At 34.9% G+C, this 19902-nt stretch overlaps 1 protein-coding gene across 1 annotated transcript; it reads right to left on the bottom strand.

Moving 5' to 3' along the window:
- Window positions 1-16685: 16685 nt before the first annotated feature.
- On the bottom strand, window positions 16686-17297 carry LOC148781356 (L10-interacting MYB domain-containing protein-like). Its single transcript, XM_088871051.1, has 2 exons — window positions 16899-17297; window positions 16686-16808 (listed from the first exon to the last, which is right to left on the bottom strand). The coding sequence occupies exons 1-2, from the start codon at window positions 17295-17297 to the stop codon at window positions 16686-16688; spliced, it is 522 nt and encodes a 173-aa protein (XP_088727177.1).
- Window positions 17298-19902: the final 2605 nt, after the last annotated feature.

Here is a 19902-nt window from a genome sequence, read left to right as displayed (position 1 = left end):
CATCTTCATCAAGTGCATGTCTCTATCCTAATACAAAATCCCACTATAGGCACAATCTAATCATGGTCAAAGCCCATATCAACTCCCAAAACCGGATTGGCTCAACATGGCTGGTCCACATGCCATACAAAGGGTGTCATGAATGCAAAAGTGTTATTAGCAACTGAGACCGTACCGGTTGTATTCTAATGTTCATGCTTAGATTAATATCATGTATTATCAGACAAATTTTGACACCAGGATGTAAAGTTATGCCTATTTTAAAAATTGAGCTTGAAAATGCACCTTTTAGGCTACACACAATTATTATGAGAATTCAAACATAAATTGTGATCATGTAGCTGAATCTAAGAGTCATGCAGCTGCAATCAAAACTTTATGTATGACTAAGGCCGTATACGTGTGAGTGCATGCGTGCTGCCTCGGTCTTTTTAAGAATTGAGCTTGAAAATGCACCTCCTGAAGCTATACAAGATTACTATGAGAATGCAATCATAAACTATGATCATGCAGTTGCATCTAGGATACATGCAGCTGCAGTTAAAACTTTGCATACGGTTGAGGCCATATAGGTGTGGCCTCAGTCATTTGGTCTAACCACATGTATACTGCCTTGAGGCTGTACATGTGTGATCACACCCCTATGAGGCCGCACCAAAATCTCACATTGTATCGCACCAAATCCCCAATGAGGTCAAACAATTTAGGGATGCTACCATGGTCGTGCATGTTATGGTGCAAATGTGTTGTGGGTACTCAGAGCTATACTGGCTCACACATGTGGGTCTCTTTTTTTTTTTCTGAAAATGCACCTCCTGAGGCTACACATGATTACTATGCGAATGCAATCATAAAATGTGATCATGCAGCTATATCTAGGAGACATGTAGCTGCAGTTAAAACTTTGCATATGGCTAAGGCCATATAGGTGTGGCCTTAGTCATTTGGTCCAACCCCATGCGTGTTGCCTCAAAGCTGTAAATGTGTGATTGCCCCCTTTGAGGCCGTACAAAAATCTCACATTGTATGGCACCAAATCCCTAATGAGGCCACACAATTTTGGCATGCTACCATGGCAACACATGTTATGGTCCATCTGTGTTGTGGGGTACTCAAAGCTATGCTGGCTCACACATGTGGGTCTCTTTTTTTTTTGAAAATGTATCTCCTGTGGCTACACATGATTACTATAAGAATGCAATCATAAAATGTGATCATACAGCTGCATCTAGGAGACATGCAGCTGCAGTCAAAACTTTGTGTATGGCTGAGGCCATACAGGTGTGGCCTTAGTCATTTGGTTCAACCACATGCATGTTGCCTTGATGTTGTATATGTGTGAATGCACCGCTATGAAGCCCCACCAAAATCTCACATTGTATGATACGAAATCCCCAATGAGGCCACACAATTTGGGCATGCTACCATGGCCACACATGTTATAGTGCAACTGTGATGTGGGGTACTCAGAGTTGTGCTGACTCACACATGTGAGTCTTTTTTTTTTTTGAAAAATGCACATCCTGAGGCTACACATGATTACTATGATAATGCAATCATAAAATGTGATCATGCAGCTGCATCTAGGAGACATGCAGTTGCAATCAAAAATTTGCGTATGGCTAAGGCCATATAGGTGTGGCCTTAGTCATTTGGTCCAACCGCATGCGTGCTGCTTTGAGGCTCTACATGTGTGATTGTACCCCTATGAGACTACACCAAAATCTCACATTGTATGGCGCCAAATCCCCAATGAGGCCACACAATTTAGGCATGCTACCATGACCGCACATGTTATGGTGTAACTATGTTGTGGGGTACTCAGAGCTGTGCAGGCTCACACATGTGAGTCTCTTTTTTAAAAAAAATGCACCTCCTAAGGCTACACATGATTACTATGAATGGAATCATAAAATGTGATCATGCAGCTGCATCTAGGAGACATGCAGCTGCAGTCAAAACTTTACGTATAGCTGAGGCCATATTGGTGTGGCCTTAGTCATTTGGACCAACCACATGCGTGCTGCCTTGAGGTTGTATATGTGTGATTTCACCCCTATGAGGCCGCACAAAATCTCACATTGCATGGCACCAATTCCCGAATGAGGCCACACAATTTGGGCATGCTACCATGGCAGCAAATATTATGGTGCCACTGTCCACTCAGAGTTGTGCCTGGCTCACACATGTGGGTCTCTTTTGTTTTGAAAATGCACCTCCCGAGGCTACACATGATTACTATGAAAATGCAATCATAAAATGTGATCATGCAGTTGCATCTAGGAGACATGCAGCTGTAGTCAAAACTTTGTGTATGGCTGAGGCCATATAGGTATAGCCTTAGTCATTTGGTTCCACCACATGTGTGCTGCCTTGAGGTTGTACATGTGTGATTGCACCCCTATGAGGCCGTACCAAAATCTCACATTGTATGGCACCAAATTCCCAATGAGGCCACACAATTTGGGCATGCTACTATGGCCGCAAATGTTATGCTGCAACTATACTGTGAGGTACTCAGAGCTGTGCCTGGCTCACACATGTGGGTCTCTTTTTTTTGTTTTTTTGTTTTTTGGTGTTAGACTACACGGCTTTTGTGCACGTTTGGGTCCACAATGTCAAAGTAGGATCACCCCAAGGGACCACACAATTGAGGGTGCAAGCACACACTTATTGCAAAGGTCACAATCAAGAGATTTTTCACCCACTGAGGCAATTTTTTTTTTTGATAAGGTTACATAGGATTGTAACTTGAAACATTAGGCTATGAAAACCGAGCCTCTATCATCTTGACCCAAGCCTGCAATTTTTGGCATAGAAAACATGACTAATATGGGTTAAGCGAGTGCTGAGCATGGCAAAACTATTTTGCATGTGCCTAGTGCGCGTGATTGTGCCTCGGGGCGTCATTGACTCTTGATGCAACTCATCACACTGTCCATTTATAAGAATGCTGCATGAGCTAATGGAGCCGCAAAGGTTATAAACCATGTGTTGTGTTGAGCAAAGCGGGATAATCAAACGTGAGATGCGAACCTCCACTGAGATGTTTGGATCTAGCACCACAGTTGTCACAACCCAGCGAAAACAACAACAAAATGCACATATACAAATATTGTATAGAGGTTAAATACCTTTTATCGATTCGATATCCTTTGCCCCATGCTCATTGCCCCCTTTCATGTACGGAGAGTTCCTCGAACCTCATACGGAGAGTTTCTCGAACCTCAGTTGATGGCTCGAGAGGTCTCACTTTCACTGAAATAGGGATTTGTTGCTAAGGTTTCTTGGAATAAGGAAGAGAGATATGGATGTGGCTCTATGACCACTTTTTAGTGAAAGAAAAAGATAGGAAAGTGTTGGGTGAGGTATGTCGTGCGTGCATATATTTTTCTCGATATACAACACCCTTTTTTACATGTGTCTTACTCCTTTGATTCTCTACGCTTGTGATTATCTAAATCTAATTGAAAATTAACCCAAATAACTACATAAAATCATATGTATCAAGATTGAATAGATTCTCGACCACAAAACTCTGTCCCAAAAATTTCTTATGTATCTATTTATAACAAACAATCTAGTTTTATAGAGGTCGATCCACCCACAAGGGGTGGACCATCAAAATCTAATAGCTCACAAGAATGAATTTGTATGAAATATAATACATATGGCGGCTTTTTTATTGATAAATGTTAGACCGTGGGCGGCTTTTTTATTGATAAATGTTAGACCGTGTTAATTGATTTGTTGGTAGCTGTGGTAACTGATGGCATCCACTAATAACCAAGAACATTTCACAACACCTAGGTAATAAATTTGAAAGGCAAAAATTGAGGAGCACATCGTCCATTTCGAATCAAAAACAGTAATTAGTAAATAAAATTTTGATTATGTCCTTTTGACATTCACTATAGCAATGTTAATAAAAAAAACAGACCGGTGACCTTGATTACCCATCTAAAAAACCAGCCTAATTCTGCAAATCAGCAGTCCAGATCAAGCGACCTAGCTGAGTTAACCAGCCAATAAAAACAAAAATAAAATTGGGGCTACTCAGTTTTGTCAAAGAACCAACCGGTCAATAGAGAGAACCAGCCTTTAATAGATATCAGGTGGGATCTAGATCAGTCTGACTAGTTCCTGATCTGAATTAGTCAGTTCTGATATAATCAACAATTTTTTAAGGAAAATGGTTTGATAGGGTTGCATGAGTAAAGGCTCACTCTATAACTCATCGAAAATTACTATTCAAGCATTAGAAAACATTTACATCGATCAACTTGGTGTAAACATTACGGTTGTAAAAACAAAAAGGATTTAAAACTCTAAAAATGTGGTTATTGTAATCAATTATCTAGACCATCCATTTCGCCTTAAAAATAAGTGTTCATAGATCCACATGATTTGTACTTTTTTTTAAGTTTCTAATTTCATTATCAGTGTTTGAAATTAATTTTAAAGCTATCATGGCGATTTTCGTTGTCGAAAGTGTTTTTTTAACAAGAATTTGAGATAAGGCTTTATTTTGTTTTCATTACGCCTAAGCAATATAGAAACCTCATCCTTTTTTTAAACATTTTCCTCATAATTTTTAGCTCTAGGCCTAGAAAAACAACTGTTGATTGCCCCATCTGCGCATATCAAATGATATCAAGCAATTGTAATATCAAATGATCTAAAGCAGTTGTAGAAGAGGTGCTTTTCTTTGAATAGTATCAAAGCACAAGTTGAGGCAGTGAGCCTACAAAAGAAAAATCTGACTCACCAACAAAGAGAAGACAAGATAATTGACGTGGCCAAAAAAATATCCGCCGATAAATTTCAAATACAAAAACGCCACGTCGATTGAGGAAGGTGTACTTTACTGCTTGGTTGTTGCCATCCATTTTCAAAATTTCCATGTATTTATAGATTTGCTTGATTTGAATCGTTTTTTGGAGTTCAACATTTTATAATTAGAGATAAAATTAGATTCTCGCACTATCCTTAAGACTTTTCGAAACCAAGATTGCATCTTATGCAAAGTTTGAGCTGAACCTTAATTTAATTGTTTAATGTTGAGACTCTAGTTATTGTATTCAAACAACGAGAGACCATTTATTTTTTTTTGTGAGATTATTTATTTTTAGTATAAAAAAGTCATAATCATTTTTAGCTATTGGATATAAAATCCTATAGATAAAAGTGTGTCACGACATTCGAGAAATTTTATCTTGGATATTGTACCCAGTCAATGCCACATCCTCAATCACCTGATTTTAAATCCAATGGTTAATAATGACTGTGACATTGTTGATAAAAATAAATGGTCTCATTTATCCAATTCCTTATATAAATTTTGTTGGTCACAATTTCTACTAATTTTAGACCCAATAATCTTTTTCTCGAGTTAAAAATTACCAATTTAAACATTTTATAGCACTTGAAAGTCGGTTTTCTCATATTTTATCCGTGGGAATGGAGGAAGGGGTTTTATTTTAAAGTAAGGAAGAAGTTTTTATAAAAGTAAACAACCAAATTAAGGTTCACCACAAAAATTCATTAAAAGATGTTGTTTTTGTTTGGTAATGAAAAACGCTCAATTAGATCATCTCAACCTCAAGATATATGGGCATGAGAAAAAATAGATTTCAAGCTTTGGAAATAAAGCATTTTATAATGTATATCTCGATTTTAGACCATCAATTTTAGATATTATCAAGTATTTATATATCTATTTAATCTGTACTATTTTTAATCTTTAAATTTTATAGTTAAACATAAAAATAAACTTTTTAGGTCATCACAAATATTTTTTATATTAAAATAATATTTTTGGACACTATTTGAAAGGCACTTATTTTAATTGATTAGAGCGTCATTATTTACAAGCCACGTAGGCACTTGATTTCCTATCTTACGAAGTGATTGACGGAACCACGTGGCATATCTCAGAGTTTCGCTCAACTAAATAAAGCAATTAAAAAGTTGATCAGACGGCCAGGATGTGTCCACACGGTAGAGTAGAAGTGTGCAGCTGAAAACACCTCGACGTAGGTACAGCGACACCTACCACGTGACATTTGGAGAAAAAGTGACAAAATTTGGCTAAGGAATGCAAGGGTTGACATTTTCTTATTCCTTTTAATTGTATTTCTTGTAGGAATCAATAAATCAGAAAAAAAAAAAATGCAAGGGTTGACATATTCTTATTCCTTTTAATTGTATTTCTTGTAGGAATCAATAAATCAGAAAAAAAAAATTGGAAAAAAATGAAATGGATTGGTCAGTTTGATCATGGGTTGGCTCCCTCAAGATAAATTCCAATTGTTATAATTTAAATAGAGTTTTATCGTTGTGTATTTCCCAAAAAATTTCTTTGCCCTATTAATGTTAAAAAGCTATTATAATATTAGAGGATTGTATGTTATAAGCTTATTTATTTTTGAAATATAGAGGTTATAATTATTTTTTAGCCATTAAATATAAAATCCAATAAAAAAAATTAATCATAATATTTGAAAATTTTTATCAACCGTCCGATCTAACAGTCAATAATGATTGTGACCTACATGTATAAAAAAATAAATACTCTCATTGAATATGTTTCCTACCCTACTAGTTTTAGAAGCTACGATTTTTATTTTGTATTAACTGGTGATGGTAAATCATGGCTTTTAGCAAGGTTTGTTTACTAAATATTTTTTGTCTATTACCCAAAAATAAAAATAAGCAAAACAATAATTTCCTTTAGCTTTACTGCATTGTAACAAATCAATATTACACTAAATAACATGGATGGTGGAGATCTAACAAATCAATATTACACTAAATAACATGGATGGTGGAGATCTAGTATTCCCTTTTCTTTTCAAATATTGCACACCCACTGTCATGACGCTTAATTTCTTGCTAAACCACAATCGATTGCTAATAATTCCAACTACAATTTAGTTGTTTATTTCGCCTAATGGTATGCAGATTTGATTTCTATTGTACCATTATATTTTGCAATTATTTTTTTAATAGTTAAAACCAAAAGATATTCCACTCCCTCTGGAGTATACTGGCCACTTACTCCCTCGGGTTAAACTCTCCTAGGAATAATTTTAGAACCCCAAATTTTGGGGATATAACTTCTCTAACACATAGATTAACCTCAATAAAAAGAATTTTTAATTGTTAATCCAAGCATATAAAAAAATAATGTCTCAAGATTGAATAGAAACCGTCCAATATTTAAAAGGTGAGATCTAAGTGTCAGAAAAATTCAAATTTCAATTTTTTTTTCTTTTGAAAATAAGCATCTAGTAATTCGGTTACCAAAATTTCAAATTGAAGCAATCCCCTCCCAAGTCGGTCAAATAATTTAGGGAGTACAAAGTAAACAATGCTCCCAAGGGAAAATAGTATACATGCTCATAGTTAAAACTTAAAAGTGATTATGAGAATATATCTATATATATATATATATAAAATAATATTTACGTACTAACCTTTAAATTTTAGATAAAATATAAAATGCTCTATTTATTGGTGAAAATTACAAAGAAGGTTAGTCAGCCTATTTTTTTCTTTTTTTCAAAATTACCTCTTGGTCAATCTGAACTTTGTTTTATTTTTTATTTTTTATTTTTTATTTTTTATTTTTTTAAAGTTTTTTCCGTCAATGTAGGAGTCCCTTAAAGCTTGGGGCACTCACCTACTAACTAAAAAACTAAAAAGAAACAAAATCAAAATTCAAGTCGACCGAAAAGCAATTTTGAAAAAAATTAAAAAAATTAAAAAAAAATTAAAAAAATAAAATAAAAAATAGAATTTCTGCCTATAAATAAAGCATTTTAGAATTTTAAAGTCCGTACCTAAAATTTACAGTCCGTACAGAAATAACTCAAAAAAGAAGAAAAAAAAAAAAAAAAAAGAGGAAGGAGGCGGTGTTGTAATAAGGGTTTGACAAAGAGTAATGGGGTGAAATGAAGATGCACGAGCATCACCATTGGAGGCTGGTCAAAAGGACTGGTTGCTCACGCTTATTCCCAAGTGCTTAGCTGGTCTCTCTTTCTCTCTAACAAAACCTCCCTCTACCCATCTGCCCAAGTCCACCCTGTCTTCACGAGCACATTAATTGACCACCACCTTATTTAAACTTTACATTTTCACCCTATTCCTCCATATTTCCTCTCTTCTCCCCTATGCCTATGCCTATGCCTATGCCTGCCCCTTCTACTACCACATTAGCCACGGCGTTACTTGTCATCTTTGTTATCCTCCTTCTGTTAATCTCCTCACCGGAAACCTTAAGTCGAAAAATTAAGGCGACGAGAAATGTTCACCCTGTGAGCCATCTAGCCTCGAAAACGCAGGAATACGTGACTGTTTTGTCCCCGACGACATCGAAAGAGAAGCGATACGTTTATGGAGATCGGGAATTTGAGAATTGCCTGCCTAAGGGCTTCCGGCCACCCCCTTCCGCCCCTAGTCGATACATAAACTCACATCCTCTCTCTCTTTCGACGTGCAATGAAAAGAAAGAGGAGGAGCCATGAAACACAGTGATCAAGAGCTGTTTTGATTATGAGCCACCCGCAAAAGGTGTATGGTTTCCGGCGTTCACGAATGGTTGTGATCCTCTTGCTATATAATACACCCTGTACAGCCTACCATCTCGGCCGTTAGTTCACAGGAGAATTTATATTTTTTTTTTGTGATCATTCAAAAAAAAATTATATATTTTTTGTTGTCATGTAGTGGATTTGTAGGTACCCAATCCAAGTTGAAGCAAATGTAATATAAAAGGAAATGAAAATAAGCTTTTATCAATCTACAAACTTTTGTTGATACTCTCTTATGATGCTTTTATCCTTAAGTAGGTTTAGTGCATATTAATAGAGTCCTAAATAGCGATCGCTCATATTATGGTTGAGAGGTATAGACTACATGGTCTAAAGTAAACCAGAGATACGGGGGAAAGTGTACAATTGAGCCTTTACCCATATGCGAAAAAAATTGTCACAATCATCTCTAGTTGTCAGAGGGGCAATGATGATTGCTGAAAGTCAAAGATGTTTTTTTTTTTAGCGGTATTTGGAAAAATGATAAATCCCACATGTTTGAGAGTACATATAATGGCTCGGTATTAGTACTTTTTATAATCCTTAGTAATAATAAAAAATATGTACAATAAAACTATTTACTTTTGATACATAAAGGACACACTCATTAAAAAAAACTAAGTGGTTGAAAATGTGCCATTGTTTAGGGTACAAATTCCAAAATAAATTTTGTCAAATATTGTAACTTACTTTCATCTATTGCATTTCATATCCGATGACTAAAGTGATTGTGACATCTTTGTAACATACAGCCATGTAATAATAACAATGAAGTTATGGAATGTAGAGTGTAAATTATATCAAAACCTAGTCTTGCATTTGACAGGATCCAAACGACATATTAAGGTTAACGGTAAAATGACTATTATATGAAAGCATATTCTCATTACTAATAATAACAACAAAAATAAAATAAGAGACGCACACATAATTTTCAAGAAAATTAGAGGGAAGTCGGATGTCTTCACCTATGAGTCCAATAAAATGTTCTTATAAAGAATGCGCTTCTATCTAGAAGAGGAAATTTGAGTTTGCAATCGAGCTGCAATTCCCCCTCTTGATCACTCTGATATGGGTGGCAACGGTCCCAGCCAGACCCAGACCCGATCATGATGAATTCACCGGACCCGAATCCGATCAAATTCGACCCAAAAATTCAAATATCTATGTATTGAACTATATTTAAACATGTGTAATGTATTGAGACTAAAAAATATTACTGGACCCGGACTCAAATAGTGTTGGGGTTCAAGATTTGGACCCATGCCTGACCCACCGGATCTCATTTTCAAACCCATAACCAGAGCCGGATCAGATCTACCCCTCATGCCGGGTATGTTCAAGGTCCATTGCCACCCCTAAATTCACTCTTTGAAGGGTAACAAACAAAACACGCAACACAATTCCAGGCAATTTGGATTTCTTGGTATGATGCTGGGTTCTCCTTAGGGTGAGAAACAACGGGTATGTAATTAATTTCGGTAAATCAGGGGTAATTTTGGAAGAAAGGATATACTTGGCATTTTATGAAGCTGAGGGCTTAATTGTCCTCTATACACCTGAAAAAAATAATGTTTCAAGATTAAAGAGAGACCATCCAATTTTTAGAAAGTGATATCTGTGTTAGAAAACTCAAATTTTATTTTCTTTTTTTCTTTTTTTTTAAAATAATCTAGTGATTTTTAGGTGATTCCTCAATTTTCAAATTGAAAGCCTCCGCCCAAGTAAGTCTTCTTATCGAGGGAGTAAAATATAAACTATGCTCCCAAGGGAGCATAGTATACGTGCCCTCTTTCTTATCCCCTGGAGTAGGGAAAGTACGCCATACATTAATGGTGTATAGGGCACAATACACCAAGGTGTTCACCTTCTATACGTAAATACTAGCTTACTTAATGTGTGAAATTAAATGTTGAGCTTTAATGGGTGGGCAGCTTTTGTTGAATGGGCTGTATGTACTTAAAAAGTTCCCCTTATTGCTCCTTAACGCCCACTTACTGGGGAGCGAAATTTCAGCTTCGAGAGAAACCTGTCTTCCCCCCTTAATTACAATAAATAAATAAATAAATAAAAGAGGGAGAAAAAATAGTCATGCGAATATTACAACTTTTAGATGGGCCAAGTTCATATAAGGTGTCTATCATATGCTATACAAGTAAGGTCCATTTCTAAATTTTATCCAAACATCTAGTTTCGGTATCGAAAATCTTATAGGGGCTTGAAAATCCAAGATTAATTTAAATTATGAAATTTAAATTAAAAAAACAGTGTAGATCGAGTAGATCTATAAACATTTGAAAATTTTGAAAATAGAAGGTCCAGATAATTTATTGCAAGATGCATTATTTTTAAAACTTGAGCGTTTTTTTTTTATATTAATACATATTGAAATCAAGATGATCAATCAGAAGGATTTCCAACTTCATAACACTCTTTTCTACTGGATTTTCGAGATGCATCTTCTATAATATAGGTAAAAACCATATATAAATTATTTTCTTTAGATAGAGACTAGGAAAATGGGTTAAGGGATAGTCCATCAAGATAAAATCTTATCATGGCCAAATCCCCTCATTGCAAGTAGGGTTTCCAAGCTTGAACCCTGCCAGGTCGGCCCTTGGCCCGGCACGAAAACATTTAAGGCTAGGTCTGGACCTGACCCGTGCCAAAAAAATTTCTTGCCGCAAGGCCTAGTCTATCTTGAATCTTCTTTTGACGCCCGAGGTCAGGCAGAAAAGCCCAATTCATTTTTTCGGTGGTGCTCAAACAAATTATAGATTTTTTTTGTTTTTTTTTTTTGGTATAGAATAAATTGAGAAAAGAGGCAAGAAGAGGAGAAGAGAAAGAAGTTTTACATAGTTCGGTCTCTTGGACCTACATCTATGTTTGAAGGGCTATTCTATTGTGCTCATTATTTCATTCACCAAGGATTATATAAATAATATAAGAACTTAACAAGATAGAAACTAATTCCCCAAATATCTCCTAAATATATCACAAATATATTCTTCCCAGTTAGTTTCCCAAAATAAGGGATATCCATAGTGTAACAGATTTGGGAATAGCTGCACACTAGAATAGTTCTACATGGTTTCAACACTCCCCCTCAAGTTGGTGTGCTAATATCTGTCAAGCCCAACGTGCTCAATATTTCTTGAAACTATACTTTGCATGTAGCTTTTGTAAAGATATCAGCAAGTTGATTTTTGCTTCTGGCAAAAGGAGTAGCAATTTCCTTGGCTTGAACTTTTTCTCTCACAAAATGACAATCTGCTTCTATGTGCTTAGTCCATTCATGAAATACCGGATTTGATGCAATATGTATAGTAGCTTGGTTGTCGCAGTTCATAACCATATGACGTAAAACATTGAACTCCATATCTCTGAGAAGAGATTTTAGCCAAATTAATTCGTAGGTTGTAGTTGCAATGTCTTTGTATTCATCTTTTGTACTAGATCGAGCAACCACCGACTGTTTATTACTTTTCTAAGTACGAGGTTGCCCTTACAAAAGTACAATGTCATGTGATGGATCTCCTATATGTAGGACTACCTGCCCAGTCAGCATCAGAAAAGGTAAGAATATCACTATGACCATTCTTTTTCATTAAAATTCATCTTCCAGGTGATGACTTAAGATACCTTAAAATCCTATTGACAGCTTCAAGATGAACAGTTTTTGGATATTGCATGAATTGACTTACCATATTGTCCGCATAAGCAATATTAAGTGTAGTGACAGTGAGATATATAAGCCGACCAACCAAACATTGAAACATCACAATATCTTCCAAAACATTGCCTCAATCTGTGTTGGCTTTATAATTTGTCTCAAATAGAGTGTCAATAGATTCACACCCTAACTTGCCAGTTTCGTATAAAATATCTAAAACATATTACTGTTTAAGCTCATAGATTATTTTCATGTGCCTGCAAGCCAACGTTTTATTGCCTTCTTGAGGATGACCAGGAGGAAGTGTCATGTAAACTTCTTCAAAATCTCCATGAAGAAGGTATTTTTTACATCTAATTGTTACAATGGCCAGTCATTGTCTGCAACAATAGAAAGTTAAACCTCACTATATTCATTTTAACCACATAAGCAAAGGTTTCCATATAGTCGATACTGTAGATTTGGGTGAATCCCTTTGCAACAAGTCTTGCCTTGTATCTCTCAATTGTTCCATCACTTTTGTATTTTGTTTTATAGACCCACTTGCAGCTAATAAGTTTTATCTTTTTAAGAAGAGTAATGATATGTCAAGTATGATTTTTCTTTAAAGCAACAAGTTCCTCTTTCATAGTAGTTCTCCATACTGCATAGGAATTAGCTTCCTTGAAGCTAGTAAGTTCTTTAGTTGAGAAACTTTTGGCCAAAAAAACACTATATTTAAGAGATAATTTGTTAAAAGTCATATATTTTTCAATTGGGCAACGTGCTTTGTGATTGCTTTCCTTGGCATGATATGTATAGTAATCCTTTAAACCAGTGGTCAAGTAACAGGACCAGATCGTCTTAGCAAGAAGTCTTGAGATAGACTTTCGCCCAATGTTCATTTGATTGCTCCTCCTCTTAGAGTTTTCTGGGGTTTCAAAAATGAATTCTTTCAATACAGGTTGAGGTATTTCCTAATTAGACATGGTGCTATTGATGATTTTGACTCTAGAATTGGGATCATTCATTTTTTAGAGATCTTGGGTAGAGGTTGTTTTGCTAATCACCCCCTGAAGTTTATCAGTTTGAAAATAAGGTGTATGTTCATTGAATTCAACATTTCGTGAAATATACATTCGTCTAGTTTTTGGGTCATAGCATTTGTAATATTTTTTAGTAGATGAATATCCCATGAATATACATTTAATGGATCGCTTAAGTTTGTCTCCAAGATTTCCTGATAAGTGCATAAAGCATTCACATTCAAATATCTTTAAATGATGAACAATTGGAGAACAACCATGTAACATTTCATAGGGACTTTCGTTATCCAATATTCTAGTCGTCAATCGATTTATCAAAGGATAAGTAGTAAGAATACCCTCAGACCTATATGATTTTGGAATATTCATTTGAAACAAGTGGTAAGAATACCCTCAAACCTATATGATTTTGGAATATTTATTTGAAACAATAAGACACGTGTTACTTCAAGAAGGTGCATGTTTTTTCTTTCAACAATTCCATTTTGCTGAGGAATTTCTACACATGACATCTGGTGAATGATCCCATGATCAATCAAATATGAAGAAAAAAGTCTATTTGTACATTCAGTTCCATTATCAGTTATGAAAATTTTCAGCTTAGCATAAAATTAATTTTTGATCATGGCATGAAATTCCTTAAGGGAGCGTTTGATAACATTCTGTGTAGCTTCCCTGGGATTCTCCCCTACTGCTGACTTTCCTAGAATCTGGGAGAAAATGAAAATTGGTAGCCTAAATGCTGGGAACCCTATTTGATAAACTGTAGTGCTGCTAATTTCTCATGTTTAGTAATGTTAATGCTGGGAAAGCACGAAACTGTCTGTTTTAGTCGTTCATTATGTATTTCCATGATTTGGTACGGGTAATGTATATTTATGACTAAATGTTTTTTGCTACTACCTATCTAATGCATTTCTTACAATGTATGGTTAATATTGAAATTTAATCTCACATATATGTACTTTAGGAAATACCGTCAATAAAAATTCAAATTTCAACCACACAAGTATACCAGAAAAGATGAGTACATAACGATATCAAAAGTTCACCACGGTGGTTTTATGAAAAACAGATGAGAGAGAGAGAGAGAAAGAGAGAGAGTGAAGGCAAACTTATAGCACACTAACATTTATTAATTCACTAATGATTGTAACGTCGTCAGTATGCAACCCACATTTGCACGGCAATTTCATCCCTCAATTGTACCCCAAAGTTATGGTCAACTGTACTTTGGGAATTCAGTTGTTCAACTTCTTCCCTTGCTTCATCCTCTTCACTTTCGCTTTCTTCTTCTTATCTTGAGCACATCTCGATATCTAGTCTAACTTGCCTAAGAACTCGATGCTCAAAAAATATTTCGGCCAAAGAGCTTTGTAGTTGCTCAAAAGATATTGTGCTCTCCTCGATCTGATGTAGTTGCGCAAAATACAGGTGGCATTTACAATCTTGACATGTGTTGCAATTGGGTATTAAACTTTGGACCTTAAGATGGGAAATCTCGCTTTCCAAATTCTGAATGTGCACTACATGACATTCCTTAATGATGAATGCCGATGATTATATAGCTCTTGTGATGTCCTTGGATTTCTCCTTCTCTGGGTCTCACTACGGTGGTACCTTGCCCCACGATATGGGTAATGAACCCATGTGTAGTGGAGTAACCTGCATCCACTAGATAATAATTTCCTACACCAAATATAGACAATATATTAGTGTCTATCATTCGCAACTGGTAGTAATAAATAATAAACAGTATTACCTTGAGGCATTGATAATGGATGCATATCCATCTCAATTGCATAATGTAAATTCTAGAGTCCATTGTCAAGCCTTCCCAACCTACTAGTACATATGTGAAACACATGTCAAAGTTAACTACAGCAAAAACATTCTGATATTGCTCCCCCTTCCGATTACGATATCATTTTTGCAGGGAAATAGGAACTCAAGCAAGAATGTAGGTCCCATCCAGCATACCAACGCAATCCTAAAAGAAGACATTTACTTGTAAGCAATTGTAACGAATACCATCATCATTTTAAAATATTAGATATGAATGTTCGCTTTGAAAAATGGGAAGAATGTCTTCTTCTTTCTGATTGTGTTGTGCGTTTCATTTGAGGTAGGGACGATAAAATATGGGGCCAGTCCAATATTGCATTTAGGAATGTGTTAAAGTAATAGCTAATAGTCTGCCCAGAATACTGAAATTGAATATGCACCACTCTATTACACTCATTATGTGCAAATGTGTACAAGAATATAACAACTTGTTCCTCTACCACTATATATTGTGAATTACGAAGTAGATCGCCGTCTTTTAAAATTCCACACAAGCAACAAATTGAAACAATTGATCTCATAGGACTAAAGTAAGTACAAAACAAATGCAAGACTGGTGAAATAACTATTGTGAACTAGATTCCTTGGTATCACAAATTGGTAGTAATACCTGACACAACTCAAGGCAGTCACACATGCAACATAATATAGTCTATCAAAAGGATCCATATTGAAAGTCTATCATGCATTCAAATATATAAGGGGTTACAAGTCAAGTACATAATATCCAAAAGTTTATCACCTACATAAATATTCAATGATAGAATGATTATAAAATCAATCACATAAACATCCACATTAACTCTAAAAAGTTAATCAAATAAACATCCACATTAGCACCAAAAATGACTCACATAAACATTTACATTAACCACCAAAAATCAACCACATAAACATCCATATTAACCATCAAAAAAGAGAAAGTTACAGTCATTCATATAATCTACCAAATTCAAGAGGAAAATATAAATCAACCATCTTCCACACAAAAGTTATGAAAGATATTTTAAAGTTCCCTCCCTGATATGATAGGAATTCAAGAGTTCGAGTTTGAAAACCAAGCAACTTATGAAACTAATCTTGGGGGACATGTGTTCGGAGCCACATTTTACAATATTGCAAATCAATAGATAGAAAAATTCGAGCCTTCATAGGATCTGCAAACAAGTCAACGGCCTTGATATAGAAAAGTAGATCCATGCCCTCATCCTTATAAACATCAGCCACCACTTCCATACATCGTATCTGGAAGAGAACTGAATGAGCCAATATCCAATCCATTGAAGACGATAGTGAGCCAACAACAACAGCCAATTCATGAGCAATCGAAATGGTCTCTTTCCTTTGAGAGGATTCCCTTGCTCTTGAAGATTGACTTCCATTCCTCTTCCTTTTAGAAATGGAGACACTCCTTGTATTCCGGCCAATAGAAGCAAATTCTTCAGCCTCCCATGGCTCTTCCTCCCCTGTCTCTTCCTCTTCATGCATCAAATTGACTTCATCATCATCATTCAGGGGCTCATCATCCCATGCATTCTGAGACTCGTGCTAATCACCATCTAATACTGATTGCCTTCTATTTCCTTGTGCAATCCCATCCCCAAACACTAGGTCCATGTTGTTCATGGGAGGGAAGCTCTTGCTCTGATACTTTAATGCCCATTGGTGTCGCTGTGAACAACAACAATGCACAATGAGCATAAACATCTACATTACCAACTAGTTGTTAGTAAAAGAAATGATTACAGATTTAGCATGTACCCCAATATATTCCTCCCACACATCCCATGACGTAGAGATCATCCTCCTATCCTCATTCCAACCAAATCCATATTTTGAAATCAGTCTCTTGACTACAGTATACTGTGTTTTTAAAGTTTTCAATCTATTTCTTATCCTTAGTCGTTGAAACCCTGGTCCATACTGTTGACACATGTGGCATATTATTATTGCCCACGCGTCTCTAACAAATTGCCCATTTGCTCTCATACCCTTTCTTGCATAGTCAGCCTTGATTTCTAGAAGTGATTCATTTTGCAGTACTGTCCATTGGTAATTACTTCCAACATTATCAGAACTCATTCCGATATGGTCTGCAAGAATTAAACATACCAAATACTCGAATATCGACGTCCATTCAATAAGCATACCAATATCCATTCACTGAATTTACAAACGTCCACTCTTAGTACACTGGTAGAATTATATACCAAAATCCATTGACTAATACTCTAATTACATGTGGACCACAATGTATTTCCTACAAAAACCATTGTCTAAATAAACAAATAAATCAACTGCTTTTAAAAAGGATTAATACAAACATAAATGTGTTTGTTATATATAAATAAAATTGATATTGTTGGATACACCTCAACGCATCTACAATCGGATCTTGAATGATTCTTTCATCTAGATTAACCATGACTTGCTCTGTTAAATGTGGGGGTTGCATCATTTGTTGTGTGTTACAAGGCCTCAAGTTTGCAGTGTAGTTCATCCCTTCAATGTAATCATCTTGCCAATGGAAAAAAGTACAAGATGGACACCTAAAGTGCACTTTACCAAGGTTCGTTTGGGAACTTGATGTACTCGTATTGCTTGGTAATTGACAACGAGGGCAAGTATGACACGGATAACCTTCGCTAGTTGTGGAAGCAGGTGATATTTTAATCGCTGAATGCAAAAATATTTGTTTTACGGATAAGCAAACACAAAAATATTTTGAACTCATCAACATCCATTCAATAAACATTACCAATATCCATTCATTGAAAATACTAACATCCATTCTTAGTACACTACTAGACATTAACAAACCAAAATCCATTCACGATATAGCTAATTTATAAGTAAGTAGAAGCAAAATAAGTTCAGGTTTCTAATGAAACACTAGCAAGAAAAATAAAGATGATCCATTCAATGTGATCCACAAAAAGTAAAAGCATGATAGGTTTAGGTTTCTAATTACTCACTAGTAAGAAAAATAAATATGATATATTCATTGAATAAATATGATATATTCATTGTGTTCCACAAAAAGTAGAAGCAAGATAAGTTCAGGTTTCTAATTATCCACTAACAAGAAAAATAAAGATGATCCATTCACTATCCTCCACAAAAAGTAGAAGCAAAATAAGTGTAGGTTTCTAATGACCCAGTAGCAAGAAAAATAAAGATGATTCATTCACTGTGTTCCACAAAAAGTAGAAGCAAGATACGTTTAGGTTTGTAATGACCCCTAGCAAGAAAAGTCATGTTAGACCCCAAAAGTATAAGGAACAAGAAAGAGATATGAATAGAGAACATGAATAACTAAATTGCCTAAGAGAAGCCAACATGCCACAATGGAATATGATGGTGATCCATATTCGACCTTTGCCAATGGTAGCAATCCTATGGAGCAATTAGTATTGTATTGAAAAGCACTCATCTGTGAAAAATTTCTCAATGGAATATGATGTTGATCCATATCGCAGAAATTCACTTTACAAATAGAGTCAGTAATACCACTTTATACAAATTTTTTGGCTAAGTACATAGTCAATAGTTAAGACATCCTACATCCCACATATCACCTACCATTTGGTAGCAAACTCTCTATAAGCTTGATCTACAATAAGTTTAAGTGTGTTTGTTGATTGTTTAATTTGTGTGTCCAAATTTTGCCTAGCAAACACGCATATTATCAAAACCCATTCAAATTACTCTTATTAATTCTCAATATTTGTGAATCCAAAATTCTTATGTAATCATAGGGGTTTATGTTATTTGGTTTTGTATTCATTGGGTTGAACAATGAGTTTTTGCAAATAACAATAGAATGGAACTCATTTTATATATGAAATCCTAGTGCATAATACAACCTCCTAAATAAGCTTTCAATAATAAATAAAAAATAAAAAGAATAAAAGAAAACTTGTAATATTAACTCATAAAACCAAATGAAAATTAGTTCAATAATACACCACAAAAACAATATCATCAACAATAGCACCAATGAACAATTAATCAAAAAAATTAACATAACAGACATATAATCAAATTAATCAAACTCTTAAGCTCCTAATAGTACTTCTCAATACACAGAAACCCCACATTAAAATTTATGTATCAAACTAGAAAAATAAAACAGAAATAAAAAATAAACTTTGTGAATATGGGGATTTTCTTCTTTGTGCATAACCAGAAAAAATAAAATAAAAGAAACAACAACAAAAAATACTTTTCTATAGACTTGGGGTTAATCTTGTTTGAGCTTAATTAGAAAAAAGAATAACCGAAAGAATCTCAAAAATAAAATCTCACTTGATTCTTCTTTATTTCTTTTCTTCTTCTTTTTGGCTCTATTTAGACATATTTTAGGGTCTACAAAATACAGGCAAAATAATAACAAAGATTACATAAATCACAACTCAGTGATCACAAAAGGGATAAAAGAAGAACCTAAAATTTCATAAATAAAATCTCACTTGATTCTTCTTTAATTTTATTTTTTTGGCTGTATTTAGACATATTTTAGGGTCTCCAAAATATAGACAAACCAATAAGAGAGATTACATAAATCACAACTAAGTGATCACAAAAATGAAAAAAGAAGAACCTACTAAAAAATCTCAGAAATAAAACCTCACTTGATTCTTCGTTATTTCTTTTTTTTTTTGCTTTATTCAGACATATTTTAGGGTCTAAAAAATGCTGGCAAAACAATAACATAAACTACAGAGATCAGAACTCAATGATCACAAAAGGAAAATCCTAATCA

The sequence above is a fragment of the Amborella trichopoda genome, chromosome 7 (genome assembly GCF_054954075.1).
Source record: "Amborella trichopoda isolate Santa Cruz 75 chromosome 7, AtrichopodaSantaCruz75HAP2 v2.0, whole genome shotgun sequence".
In the NCBI taxonomy this organism is placed as follows: Eukaryota; Viridiplantae; Streptophyta; class Magnoliopsida; order Amborellales; family Amborellaceae; genus Amborella; species Amborella trichopoda.
The sequence above is the reverse complement of the archived record's forward strand: the minus strand, read 5'-3'. Positions and strand labels throughout refer to the sequence as shown.